This window comes from Mchenga conophoros, linkage group LG18 (assembly GCF_057382185.1).
Source record: "Mchenga conophoros isolate Kocher_MC1m ecotype Shallow Benthic linkage group LG18, M_conophoros_male_GT1.1, whole genome shotgun sequence".
In the NCBI taxonomy this organism is placed as follows: Eukaryota; Metazoa; Chordata; class Actinopteri; order Cichliformes; family Cichlidae; genus Mchenga; species Mchenga conophoros.
Genome location: NC_140543.1, coordinates 12,351,484 through 12,363,672, shown reverse-complemented (window position 1 = coordinate 12,363,672; position 12,189 = coordinate 12,351,484). Strand labels below are relative to the sequence as shown.

The following is a 12,189-nucleotide window of genomic DNA, read 5'->3' as shown; positions in this document are numbered from 1 at the left end:
AAAAACACATACACGCATCCATGACTGATGCACTATTAGAGCTGCCAGCGACAGCGTCATTGTGTCATATTTCTCAGTCGAGCTTTCTTCTGCCACAGCTGTTGTTGACACAATGTCAAATATGTGAAGCAAGCTCACTTTTTTCAATGCCTCGATGTGTCTGCAGGGTCCTGTCGGCTTCCCAGGAGACCCTGGCCCCCCTGGTGAGCCTGGTGCTGCTGTAAGTGCTGCATTTATCCCTCAATCAGTGGCTTCATGTTTGCAGTATCACAGAATTTGATGTATATGCATCATAATAATTATGGTTATGAGTTAGTGGATTTTAATGATTGTCAGTTAACTCGAAAACAAAGAAAATATGATCAGTTTTTCAGTATTATAACTTTACCTTTTCTTTTTATCTGTGAAAATTCTTTTTGATATTATAATATTGTGTCTCAGGACTATAATTGATTAATGGTGTTTTGTCTGCCTCATTTGTGTATTTTGTTTAGGGTCTGGATGGTTTGCCTGGAGACAGAGGAGATGATGGAGAGGCTGGGCAGCCAGTAAGTCCAACATTATCATATTACTGTAAATGTGAGAGAACGGAGCAGGATTTACTCTTTCATTAGTTAGTCGCAGTCTTTCTTAGAGTTTAACATTAAAAATAACAGTAATGGAAAAATGAAGATAAAATTTCTAATAGTGTCTATTACAAACAATTTCAATTTACTTCTGCTGTAATATATACAGTTTACAATGAGGAAGCTCTAGTAATGACACAGTGAAGTGAGTGTAAAAGAGACCAAAAAACTGTTTCATATCCATCCTTTAAAACTGGGTATCTCTTTTTACAGATGTAGAGATATCTCATTATGTAACATCACCCTCCATTTTTATGAAGTGGAGTTAAGTGTTCTGTCTATTCTACTTTAGGGCCCTCCAGGTCCATCTGGTGAAGCTGGAGTACCAGGACCTCCTGGCAAAAGGGTGAGTACATTTCAAAAATGATGCATGCGATGATACTTTGATTCGAGGCACAGCATTCTTAACATGCTTAGTGCTACTTTACTATCCACGGCACGGTGATACATATTTATGATCACATACTCGGGTCTTTAATTGATCCATGGTTTCACAGGAAATTTGTTCCGTTAGTTAAATCCTAGAGTAACCAGTAATTTCCATGAGCAGTCATACTGCAGGACAGTATTGGCGTATTGTGAATTTGACTGGCAGCAAGAGTGAAAGAGTAGGACTGCTGCTGCTGCTAATGTCAGTAAATGAACTTGTCACTATAATTTCAGGCACTCTGCACCCTTTCATTCACACCAGAATTCAGCTGAGATTATTTCATTTCACTTGGGCTGCTTTTTTTATGATGCCTTTCAATTACGGTAATAATGTTTTACAATTATCAATAAAGCATGTTGTTAATGTACCATATTAAAAGCTGCCACAGTGTGACAAGAGAGAAGGACACTTTCATATTTCAAGTTCTTTGGGGTTTTTTGTTTGGTTTTTTGCCAGCAGTGTGGTTCCAGTGAATATGCCCAATCAAGCACCGATTCCACACATTTCCAATTCAATTTTATTTATAAAGCACCAAATCACAAGGTACTTTATATTGTAAGGTACAGACCCTATAATGATACAGAAAAAACGCCAAAACTCATATGATAGAGGATTTGGCATAAAAATATTGTGGCACCACAAAATTGACTCCCTCAAAGCTGTAACAACTGACCTCAGTGCCTACGAGATGGGCTGTAGGACAAAATATACCAATGATTAGGAGATAGCACTTGCTTTTATGGAAATTTCCAGAGTGTTTCATAGTAATGTTACATAATATTTGTTAGGTGGTTCTGAAAAAGGCACCAAGTCAGGACTAATTGAATGCCAGCATCACCACTGGCACAGATTAGTGGCAGAAAAAAGTATATTTATATCTACAGCTAAGGACCTCGAGGAATAACTTTTGCTTTAAAATGAGCAGTCTGATATTGTCACAGGGGAGAAACATATCTCAGTGCCATTTTTCTGTACTCTTTTTTTTTGAGCAGTATTTTGACTGCAGGAATTGTGATTAAAAAGCTCTGATATGGCTTAAACACATTCATTTCTCAGTCCTATCAGCAACAAAGGGCTTGTGTGGAGATATTGTACAGCCCTGTGGGTTCTTGGACAGAAAAATGATCACTGGATAGATATTGCAGCATTATCTGAGATTGAGGGTTCCAAAAACTATATCTACCTGTGGTGGTGGTGCTTTACTGCTAGAAATGTTATTCGTTAGGCATCAGGCGCAGTAGTTTGGATGTTTTAGATGCGATTCTGTGTCTTGGGATAAAATGGATGCGCGTGCATTTTAAAAACGTTGGCCTGGTAAACATTTTTTATCCAGAGAATTTGTATTCAAAGGGGTAGTTTGGTGGTGGCAGAGGCTGGAGAACAAATTAGACCCCAGTTGCATGTCCATATTAATAGACTTAGCGATATGATTTTTCATCCTTCTCCAAGGTAATTCTGCGTTAGTTTCTTGCCCAATATCTCCTCGAAATTGACTCAGGTTCGGTGCTCATTGATGCATGTGGCTGCTTGCCTACATTAGCACACATACGCACGGGTGCACACACACACATGGCTGCATCCACACAGTCAGACACACATTCACTAATGCACATACGCAGTTGCCAGTGCTTGTAACCTACATTGAGGACTGGTGGCTTTTGTTTGGTCTATTTGATTATGGGTTGTAATGGCAAATGTCAGCCCACTTACAAGGTTTTGACCAGAGGCTGTTTGGTGAAAATGCTGATGCATTTTTATCTCAGTATGTTTGGAATGTAGGACAATTTTCTTGCAATGATGTTGCCTGGTACTGCGTAACTCAAGGTCAGAGCATGCTTCAGATAAATAATTAGTATGTATATGAAACTGCTGTGTGTTTTGCAAATGTTGGATCATTTTACTTTTAGGGACAAAGTCAGTTGGTGTGTGCTTTTTAGCAGGTTTTACAATGATTTGTTTTCCAAGTATGTGCTTACAAAATCCTCATATTGTTTAAACTTTGTTTTTCCCAGGGACCCGCTGGACCAGCAGGTCAGGCAGGCAGACAAGGAGAAAAGGGATCTAAGGTAAGTTAGAGAAAGTAGGATTTTGTAAATTATAATCGTGTTTTGAACGGTGTTAATATATACTGTTTAATTTTTTTAAAAGTTTGGGTAATTATAACTATATTACAGCATTTAACCTAACTTATGAATATAATAAACGTGTTGATCCTATGAAGTATGAAAGCTATTTCGCTTACTGATGAACAAAGATTTGTCATCTTAATCTTCACCTTCAGCTTATATAGTGATTTTCAACTTTTTTGAGTACAGTAATTTGATTATGTTAATATGTCAAAATGTTAGCATGATTTCAGTTGATTTCACTAAAAAAGGCTAAAAAAATCCATTGTTCACGACCACATGGCAGATAGACAAATCTACTGAATAGCTACTGAACATAGTGGACCATTTAAAGAGTAAGATATTTCAGTCAGAATTTGGCAGAGACCAAAAACAGCCAAGGGATTTGCTAGTAAAAAAAGGACTCCACATGAGTAATAAGGCTGCTCCAAAACTGCTGGATGTGTCATAAGCAACTGTGAGCCAACAAGATTGTCACAACTCCTTAATGTCTTTCTTTGCATGTTGAAATAAAATGCCAAATTTTTAAAATATTTGCAAAAATGTTTTCCAGCAAAAAGAAATGTCTAGAAATTCTGGAAAGAACAAGCTACATCCATTCAAAGCTTTTGCTCTAACATTTTCTTCAGCTGAATTGCACACAAATAGACAAATTAATAGCAACAACTTATTTCTGAGACTGTCAACAGATTTGATTGTTTTGTTAAAGTACACAATTTTCTGCACAATCAAAGATAATGATTGAAAGAGTTTAAAAATCATTGAAAGTTTTAAATTGTGTTGGGGGTTTTTTTGTACACAAATCACACGGTTTAAAGAATTGCACAAACAGAAAACATGACAAATATCACTTCTTTTGTATTTTTGTCAGTCTCCATCTCTGACTTATTTTCAACACACGCACACACTCACAGACAGACATATGGACAAAGTGCACATTCTATCCACACTGAGGTAAAGGATTACACTTGATTTGACGGAGACAAGCCAAAGCCTGCGTGGTGATCCTTGAGTGTCAAATCCAGGCCTAATTAGTTGTCAGAACAATCTAATCCGCTCCGCCTATCATCCTAGTCAATATGACATCTCTGGAACTTCAATACATAAAAACCTGTCGTTCCTGCTCAGAGACAGCAGATGTGACCTGGTAACATTTGGTCTGTTTTGACGTCGCAAATCCTCAAATCCCTCCACTCTAAGCTTTTGCAGCAGAGAACATTCAGAATATCGAAATGTATGACTTTGAGATACAGGATTAGTTTAATTATCAAGTTGGACAGAGGTCATATAGTGTTGGTACCACAGGATTTTGCCTGTTAGAGCAGGGCGATATGACCAAAAATATTTATCACAATATACTTTTGAAAAGTTGCGATAACGATATAACTGACGATATAATTGACACTAGACAAAATACTTTACAACTCCTCAACTTTATTAGTGCAAAAAAACAAAACATCAATGTATTTTCACTTTAACAAGCAGCTTTTTTAAGTGCATTAAAGTTATATAAAAAATTAACAGTGCAAATGCAAATTCCTTGTTGACAGTTTAACGAAAAGGCATTTCCAGTGGAAATTGGCCGACATATCCTCAGCATAACCATGTATAAAATCCACAAAACTTAAAAAGAGGTTATACACACAATACGGTAATATTATGTTGAAGCACAGTACGTATCACTCCGCGAGGCACCTGTCTACCATAGCCGTAATGCTCCGACAATCCATCAAGCGGTGTGGCTTCGTAGCTTAGCAAAGACATACTGAAACATTTGACAGATTTTCAAGCGCCGTGTACCACATAAAATCGTTTCGAGGTCAGTAAACACAACCAGAATTCATACATAAGGCACATGGGATTATAAGGGGCACTGTCGATTTTCAGAAAAATCAAAGGATTGATTTTAAGTGTGCCGTATTTTCCAAAAAACACGGTAATAACGACGACCTGCTAGCATGCTCTACCAAAAATAGTGCTTTGTTGTGTATCTGACGGATGAAAGCTAAACCAGTTCCACACCACTGAAGTTGCAGCATTTTTACAAACCAATTCTGGTTCATCCGTTTCATTCAACGATCCACTTTCGCTCTTCTCATTCTGCGTCGCCGCCATGTGCGTATGTAAACAAAGGCACTGCGCATGCGTGTTTTACCCATATTCTATCGCGATATTTCATTTTCCTATCGTTGCCCAACATTACACCGGTATTACCGTGAACGGTATGATATAGCCTATTGCCTGTATTGCAAAGCAAAGGTCCCTGCAAAGTTTTGACAATTGCCAGAATAAATATGTGGGTTCTTGTTTTGTTTGGATCTGCTACCCATGGCTGTATATAAGTGTGCATAATATCCAAAGACCATCTGTTTTATACATTTGATGAGAAAGTTAAATACAGTTAACATGGATTTGTTTGTTTTCTTTTTCTTTCTTTTTTTTGCCTACAGAATCAGAATCAGAATACTTTATTGATCCCTGGGGGAAATTATTTTTTGTTACAGTGCTCCAGAAGTTTGCTTTTCAAACGGTACACTACTCGTGAATGACTTATGAAGATGATGATAAGGACTGATGTTACTTTGTTTTACAGGGAGAAGCTGGAGCAGAAGGACCTGTTGGGAAAACTGGACCTGTGGGACCCCAAGGTCCCCCTGGAAAGTCTGGTGCTGAGGGTCTTCGTGGAATCCCTGGCCCTGTTGTGAGTGGATCTTTGATAATCACATTTTCTGCACCATTATACATTTTATAAGCAAGTATTACTGGCAAATCTCCTAATAATTGTTTTATTTAATTATAAAAAATACTATTTTTTCTTATTTTCAGGGTGAGCAAGGACTCTCTGGTGCTTCCGGTCAAGATGGCCCTCCTGGTCCTATTGTAAGACATTTCCTTGCACCGCCCCCATATAATACTTTAATATCTGGAATATGAACTGCTTTCTAGTCATAATATTTATAAATCAGCCATTTTCAACAGGATTGTTATGACACAATAAAGTTTTTGGTGTGATCGTTAGTTTTGTAGCTCTGCAAAGAAGATACTGAATAGTAAACACAAATGCAGAGACCAGTGTCGGCTGTCATTGTAAGACAGTGTGAATTCATTTCACACTGACAGTTAGACTTGACAACCTGATTCTCTCTCCACAGGGACCACCTGGACTTCCTGGTATGAAAGGTGACTCTGGATACAAGGGAGAGAAGGCAAGACATTATTACGATGCTAATCTCAAATTGCTTTATTTTATATTTCTTGTGTCTGCTTATGCACCTTATCTGAAGCTCCCGAAGTAAGCAAATATCTCGGCCTGTCTCTTTGTTCACACTCCCAGTGAGAAGAAGAAAGGCTCTGATTTGTGAGGAGTCTTTCACACAGTGATTTAATGCAGTGAATGAATATGTATAAGCCCAATAATATCATCTTCGTAATGGTCATTGGTTTAATGCCAGCATGCAGTAGTCAGAAGCAGATGGTCATAACATTGCTCACCAGCAGGTGCTGAGACAGACCACCATTGTTAAATATGATGACTGCAATAAACACACTAATTATTTATATGCAGAAATAAGACAGCGTTAAGGCCATCTTGCCAGTCATTGTGAACAAACTCACATATGAATTAGCATATTTACTTTTCTTGTTGGTCGTAAATGTACAAACATTAAAATATTGCCGATATGAAAATGATGTAACATAATTAGTAAAAATATCTTCTTTTTGAATTGATTTTGTGCCCCTTTAATATATTTTGATTTGGCTTCTTCTTCTGGCTCTAGGGTCACCCAGGTCTAATTGGTCTAATTGGACCTCCTGGTGAACCTGGAGAGAAGGGAGACAGAGGTCTTCCTGGACCCCAGGGAACTGCAGGTGGCAAGGGAGAGTCTGTAAGTATCCCATAGAGTCATTATATTAGCTTATACAGTAAATGTGAAGCCTGTTAAGTTACACTGAACATCAGTTTGTTTGTGTTCTAATAATTATTCTTGTACTGCCACTTTGTTGCAAATAATCAATAATGAAAATGGATTATCTGTCACTGCCTTTACTGCAAGACATTTTGAGTTGAATAGATACGACTTCATATCTTATTTTACACATCTATTCACTGCATGTTGATTGACATCATTTATTTTAAATTTTCAGGGCATTAATGGTCAATCGGGTCCTCTTGGCCCTCCTGGTCCTCCTGGAATTTCTGTAAGTTACAAATCTTGCCGAACAAACATGTTTTCCATCTTTGATTCAGTGTTGTTCACCTGTTAATATTGCCTTAATTCCCTTCAGGGTCCTCAAGGACAAAAGGGCGCAAAAGGATCAACTGTAAGTTGTAATCTTTCTTCTGCATTGTTTTTAAAAGAAGAGGCTTCCTTTAAATAAAATAAATCAATGATGACTTTTGTTTTCAGGGTTCAACTGGTCAGAAGGGAGACCCTGGATTGATTGGGCCACCCGGACCACCTGTGAGTTTATTGTCATTAAATTATACATTGTACATAATGCTCATTAACATTACATTACATTAACAATAAAGACTGTTACTAAACAGTTTTTCACAAACTAAAATTAGTGAGTTGCTGGTTTAGTAAATCATGGGGATTAATCAGCAAATATTTTTCTAGTCTATTAATTACTGTGGTAATTTCTAAATAAAACATGATGGCATGGTTCCGGCTCCTTAATTGTAATTATTATTGTGAATGAAGTACTTTGGTTTTGAACAGTTGCCCACAGGTCATTTCTTCACCTTGTGATTTGTGAACTTTTTAGACTTTTGTACTGTTAGACAGAAAAGTGTAGTCTACAAAAATTCCACTTGACCTTTAACCTCTGTGCTGCAGGGTCCACCTGCTGATGTCATCCAGCCCCTGCCTATCCAGCAGTCTTCCCGAAAGACCAGAAGGCAAGCTGAGATGCAGGAAGATGAGCCACTGGCAGACTACGGCGTTGATGGCGTGGAGGGAATGGAGGATGTTTTTGGATCTCTCAACAACCTCAAACAGGACATTGAGCGCATGAAGTTCCCAATGGGCACCCAAGATAACCCAGCCAGGACCTGCAATGACCTGCATCTTAGCCAGCCTGATTTCCCAGATGGTAAAATTGAGATTTTAACATTTAGTTATATATTATAAGTGACTTATAGTAGAAAAAAATGTGTATTTCTACATAGTTAAGCAGTCTTTTTCAAGCTGTTCATCATACCACCTCCTTATGTATGTCCCTGTTTCTCTCTTAGGTGAATACTGGATTGATCCAAACCAGGGCTGTATAGGAGACACCATCAAAGTGTTCTGTAACTTCACAGCAGGTGGAGAAACCTGCATCTACCCAGACAAGAAATCCACAGGGGCAAGTGACATTGACACCTGATTATATACAGTTGAAGCCAACATATTATCCTTTTCTCGCAGTCAATCAACAATTGATCTGCTTTATTCTAATAATAATAATCATAATAATAACACATTATAATTACATAGCCCTGTTCAGTAGGGTATTGACAAAGATTAGTGCTATTTGCAGTTATATGTTAAATGTCTGTTTACAGCAGTGGCAATACTAGCACTTTACTAGTTTGGTAATTCATTTAATTAATGTGTGATATTTATTGCAGGCTAGAATATCTAACTGGCCTAAGGAGTCTCCAGGTTCATGGTTCAGTGAATTTAAGCGTGGCAAAATCGTGAGTCAACCCGCACAGCTCTTATTTTCTTTTCTATTACCTCCCAGTAGACATTCACATCCTTTTCAGATAAGTTTTTCAATTTTGCTCCTCTATCATATTGTCTTTCTAACAGTTACTCTTTCCCACCAACATCTCTCCTTTCTTCCCCTGTTATACATCTCCCTCTCATATGCTTTGCATTTTACCTTTCCTCAATTTCCTTTTGTTCCTCCACTTGTTTCCTGTTACTTCATTTTTTCATTCCTGTCTCATACTATTTTTCAGCTTCACTCACCTCACTCCATCTCTCATTACCATAATTATATTTCTTCTTTCCAACTTTTACCACATCCTTTCTCCCTCTCTCAGATTTTTTCATTCTCTCCATGTTTCCCCAGTTAAGCTACGTTGATGCAGCAGACAACGCCATCAACCCAGTGCAGATGACCTTCCTGAAGCTGCTAAGCTCCTCAGCTCGGCAGAACTTCACCTATATTTGCCATCAGTCTGTGGCCTGGCACGATATAGATGCTGACAGCTATGACAAGGCACTGCGCTTCCTGGGCTCCAACGACGAGGAAATGTCTTATGACAATAATCCCTTCATCAGGCCGCTGATGGACGGCTGCTCGGTAAACACTAATTTTCTAACTTTCAGTTTGTAATTAAACTTTTTTTCTAAATCCCATGAAATCCTATTAATCCTCACAAATATGTAGACTACTGTAGAGAAATCTTAAGTAATTTTTATCCTGGAGAGAATAGAGTAAGAGTGAGATCAAGTGCAAGGTTAATAGACTCAATGAGGGCATTTAAAAGTAGATACATGCTATAACTGGATCAGTTAGCACTGATCTTTAACTAAAACGAGAGCCTGTTTCAAAATGGTGATCAGTTTAACTGGATCCAATGAATTAATTCTTAGTGAAACACATTTTGCTGTGTGTATAGGAGGTCTACGGAGTGTCAGAGGCTACAGCATACATTGATTAACAAATTTATTAGACCACTGTCACAGAAACAGAAAAACACAACTATTTTACAAATCTGTCAAAAACTAAAGATCAGAGAGTTCACAGCGTACCGTTTTTATAGCATAACTTTCAACCACCAAAACAGATTAATAAACTTTAACTCGGCATCTTGATCAAAACGTAAGCATAAAAATTGATTTCTGTAATTACTGATATTGTTAATTTGGGACATAAACCTTACATTGGGTTAAATTTGGTAAGCACTGTATAAATATGTATTAGACTAAAAGGCAAATGTCACTTTAGGTTTCACTGGATGTAATCGATACTATAATTATAGAATTCAGTACGTGGGTACGAATTTTTGTAATATTACATGTAATGTGTTAGCTATTACAATTTAAACTATATTTTTTCCACTATTTTGGAGTTGCATTAATTTAATAAGGTTTTTATCAGGTAGCTTGAAGACTAGTTTGTTGATGTTGGTTGTTTTTTTTTGTTTGTTTTTTCGCAATGTTTGACTAATAGACTAATTAGCTATGAAATTATTATTTGTTGTTTGTTATTTAATCAGTCAGTTGTTTCAGGAGTATCGTGTGCCAAAACCATCTATATTTTAAATAATGTTATATTATTTAGTACCTTGCGCTAACATTCAATTCAATTCAATAAAACTTTATTGATCCTGAAGGTTGACCATGAAGGAAATTGGGTTAACATGGTTAGTTTACTTTACTTGAACCACCTTAACAAAATATCTGCCTCCCTGTGCGCCCTTTTGTGTTTGTAGGCGAAGCAGGGCTATTCAAAGACGGTGTTGGAGATCAACACTCCCCGCATCGACCAGTTGCCCATCATTGACGTCATGCTGAATGACTTTGGGAAATCCAACCAGAGGTTTGGCTTTGAGGTCGGACCTGTGTGTTTCCTTGGCTAGACACACCCCTGCTCCCCGCTGAAGGACAGGGTCAGAGGGTATATATTAACACCCACATGCTGAGATCTGACAACCTTCATCTTCTCTCCCCGCGAAGCGAAAGCCTGTCTTTTCTTTTGTTGCCAAGAAGATCCACTCCAACAAGGAGAAGAAGAGTCCCCCAGGCCCTGTCATGAAAGCGCTGACCAGGGGAAACTGCTCCTCGCCCTTGTAGGGCCAGAATCACATGACTTTAACTTACTAATGGGAATGACATCAGGAAAAGGACATTTGATGCCATGGTGGACGGTGGCACACTTACAGCAGCAGAGAGAGGCTCCACTCCCCCTAAGCCCAATCCTCCCTCGTCCTTCCCCTACAACCACGCCTCCCTCTCTCGATGCTCCCGGTGCTGCTCTGAATACAACCACAGATGTGCTTTTGTGCAGAATCACAAAACACTCAAGGTGCTACAAATTTTTTTTTGATTAAACTGTAATTATTATTATTATTATTTGTACAATACTGTTCCTTTATGAATCCACTCTAAAAACCTGCATGTGCCCCGCCTCTGAAATTTTCAATAAATATTTGGTAAACAGCATTAGAATAAAACCTATTTAATGTCTGTTAAGAACAAATCTGATGAGAATTATTTTTTATTTTATATTTGACAAGAGCAATTTGTAAGTATGACGTAATCTTTTTGTAAATAACACAACTTTCGGAACTTTTATGTGATTAAAAAGAAACTGGAACACCCAACACAAACACCATTTTTTTTTTTTTTTGTTTATTAAAACTCAGTTTGGAAACCAAGCCATTAAAAACAATTAAACGTGAATATAAATATTACAAAAAATGGCTTATTCTTTAAGACAGAATTTATTCCGTTAGATGCCTCTGTTACAAATGTGGACACATTTGGCTCTTCAGCCTTGTTTATAATCAAGTTTGAATACTTGATTGTGGTTTCTAACTTTTACGAAGAAATAATTCCAAGAAAAGCCTTGTTCATGTTTTCTTTGTAACAATGGACAAAATGTTTTCATGTGCCTTGAATTGTTCATTTAAAAATATTAAAACTGGATTCTCAAAAATGTCTGTGTTGCTATTTGGGTGAAGAAATAAGTAGCGATCTTGTTGTGATTCTGCGCTGCCTTCTACATACTACCTTAACTTGGCCATTATAATTTAAGATTAGTGAGGATTAGTGGTTCCAAGAGTTTGGGTTCATGTGATTGATTCTGCCGAGCCCAGGCGCTGTGATCTCTTCCAGCTTTTCTCTCTGACTCAGATTTGACTTTGATCAAGATCTGTTTGCCTCTCCACATCGTTAGCTTAAAGCTATGATAGCAAAGACTTCAGAACCGCTTTGAAACCTGTGTAATAGCAGTATGTTTACAACCTATGTACAACTGAAATAAATGTCTGGTGCTTTGCCAA

The 12,189-nt window shown here is 37.7% G+C and overlaps 1 protein-coding gene across 1 annotated transcript in view; it reads left to right on the top strand.

Annotated features, from left to right (window-relative positions):
• col11a1b (collagen, type XI, alpha 1b) overlaps positions 1-12,189 on the top strand; it is a 79,906-nt gene extending 67,717 nt beyond the window's left edge. Inside the window, exons 52-67 of the mRNA XM_085253669.1 lie at positions 167-220; positions 495-548; positions 919-972; positions 3,069-3,122; positions 5,776-5,883; positions 6,009-6,062; positions 6,335-6,388; positions 6,962-7,069; positions 7,329-7,382; positions 7,470-7,505; positions 7,592-7,645; positions 8,024-8,279; positions 8,422-8,534; positions 8,800-8,868; positions 9,249-9,482; positions 10,618-12,189. Coding sequence (XP_085109795.1) covers positions 167-220; positions 495-548; positions 919-972; positions 3,069-3,122; positions 5,776-5,883; positions 6,009-6,062; positions 6,335-6,388; positions 6,962-7,069; positions 7,329-7,382; positions 7,470-7,505; positions 7,592-7,645; positions 8,024-8,279; positions 8,422-8,534; positions 8,800-8,868; positions 9,249-9,482; positions 10,618-10,764 — 1,503 coding nt within the window. The 3' untranslated portion in view covers positions 10,765-12,189. The remainder of the gene's footprint in view (positions 1-166; positions 221-494; positions 549-918; positions 973-3,068; positions 3,123-5,775; positions 5,884-6,008; positions 6,063-6,334; positions 6,389-6,961; positions 7,070-7,328; positions 7,383-7,469; positions 7,506-7,591; positions 7,646-8,023; positions 8,280-8,421; positions 8,535-8,799; positions 8,869-9,248; positions 9,483-10,617) is intronic.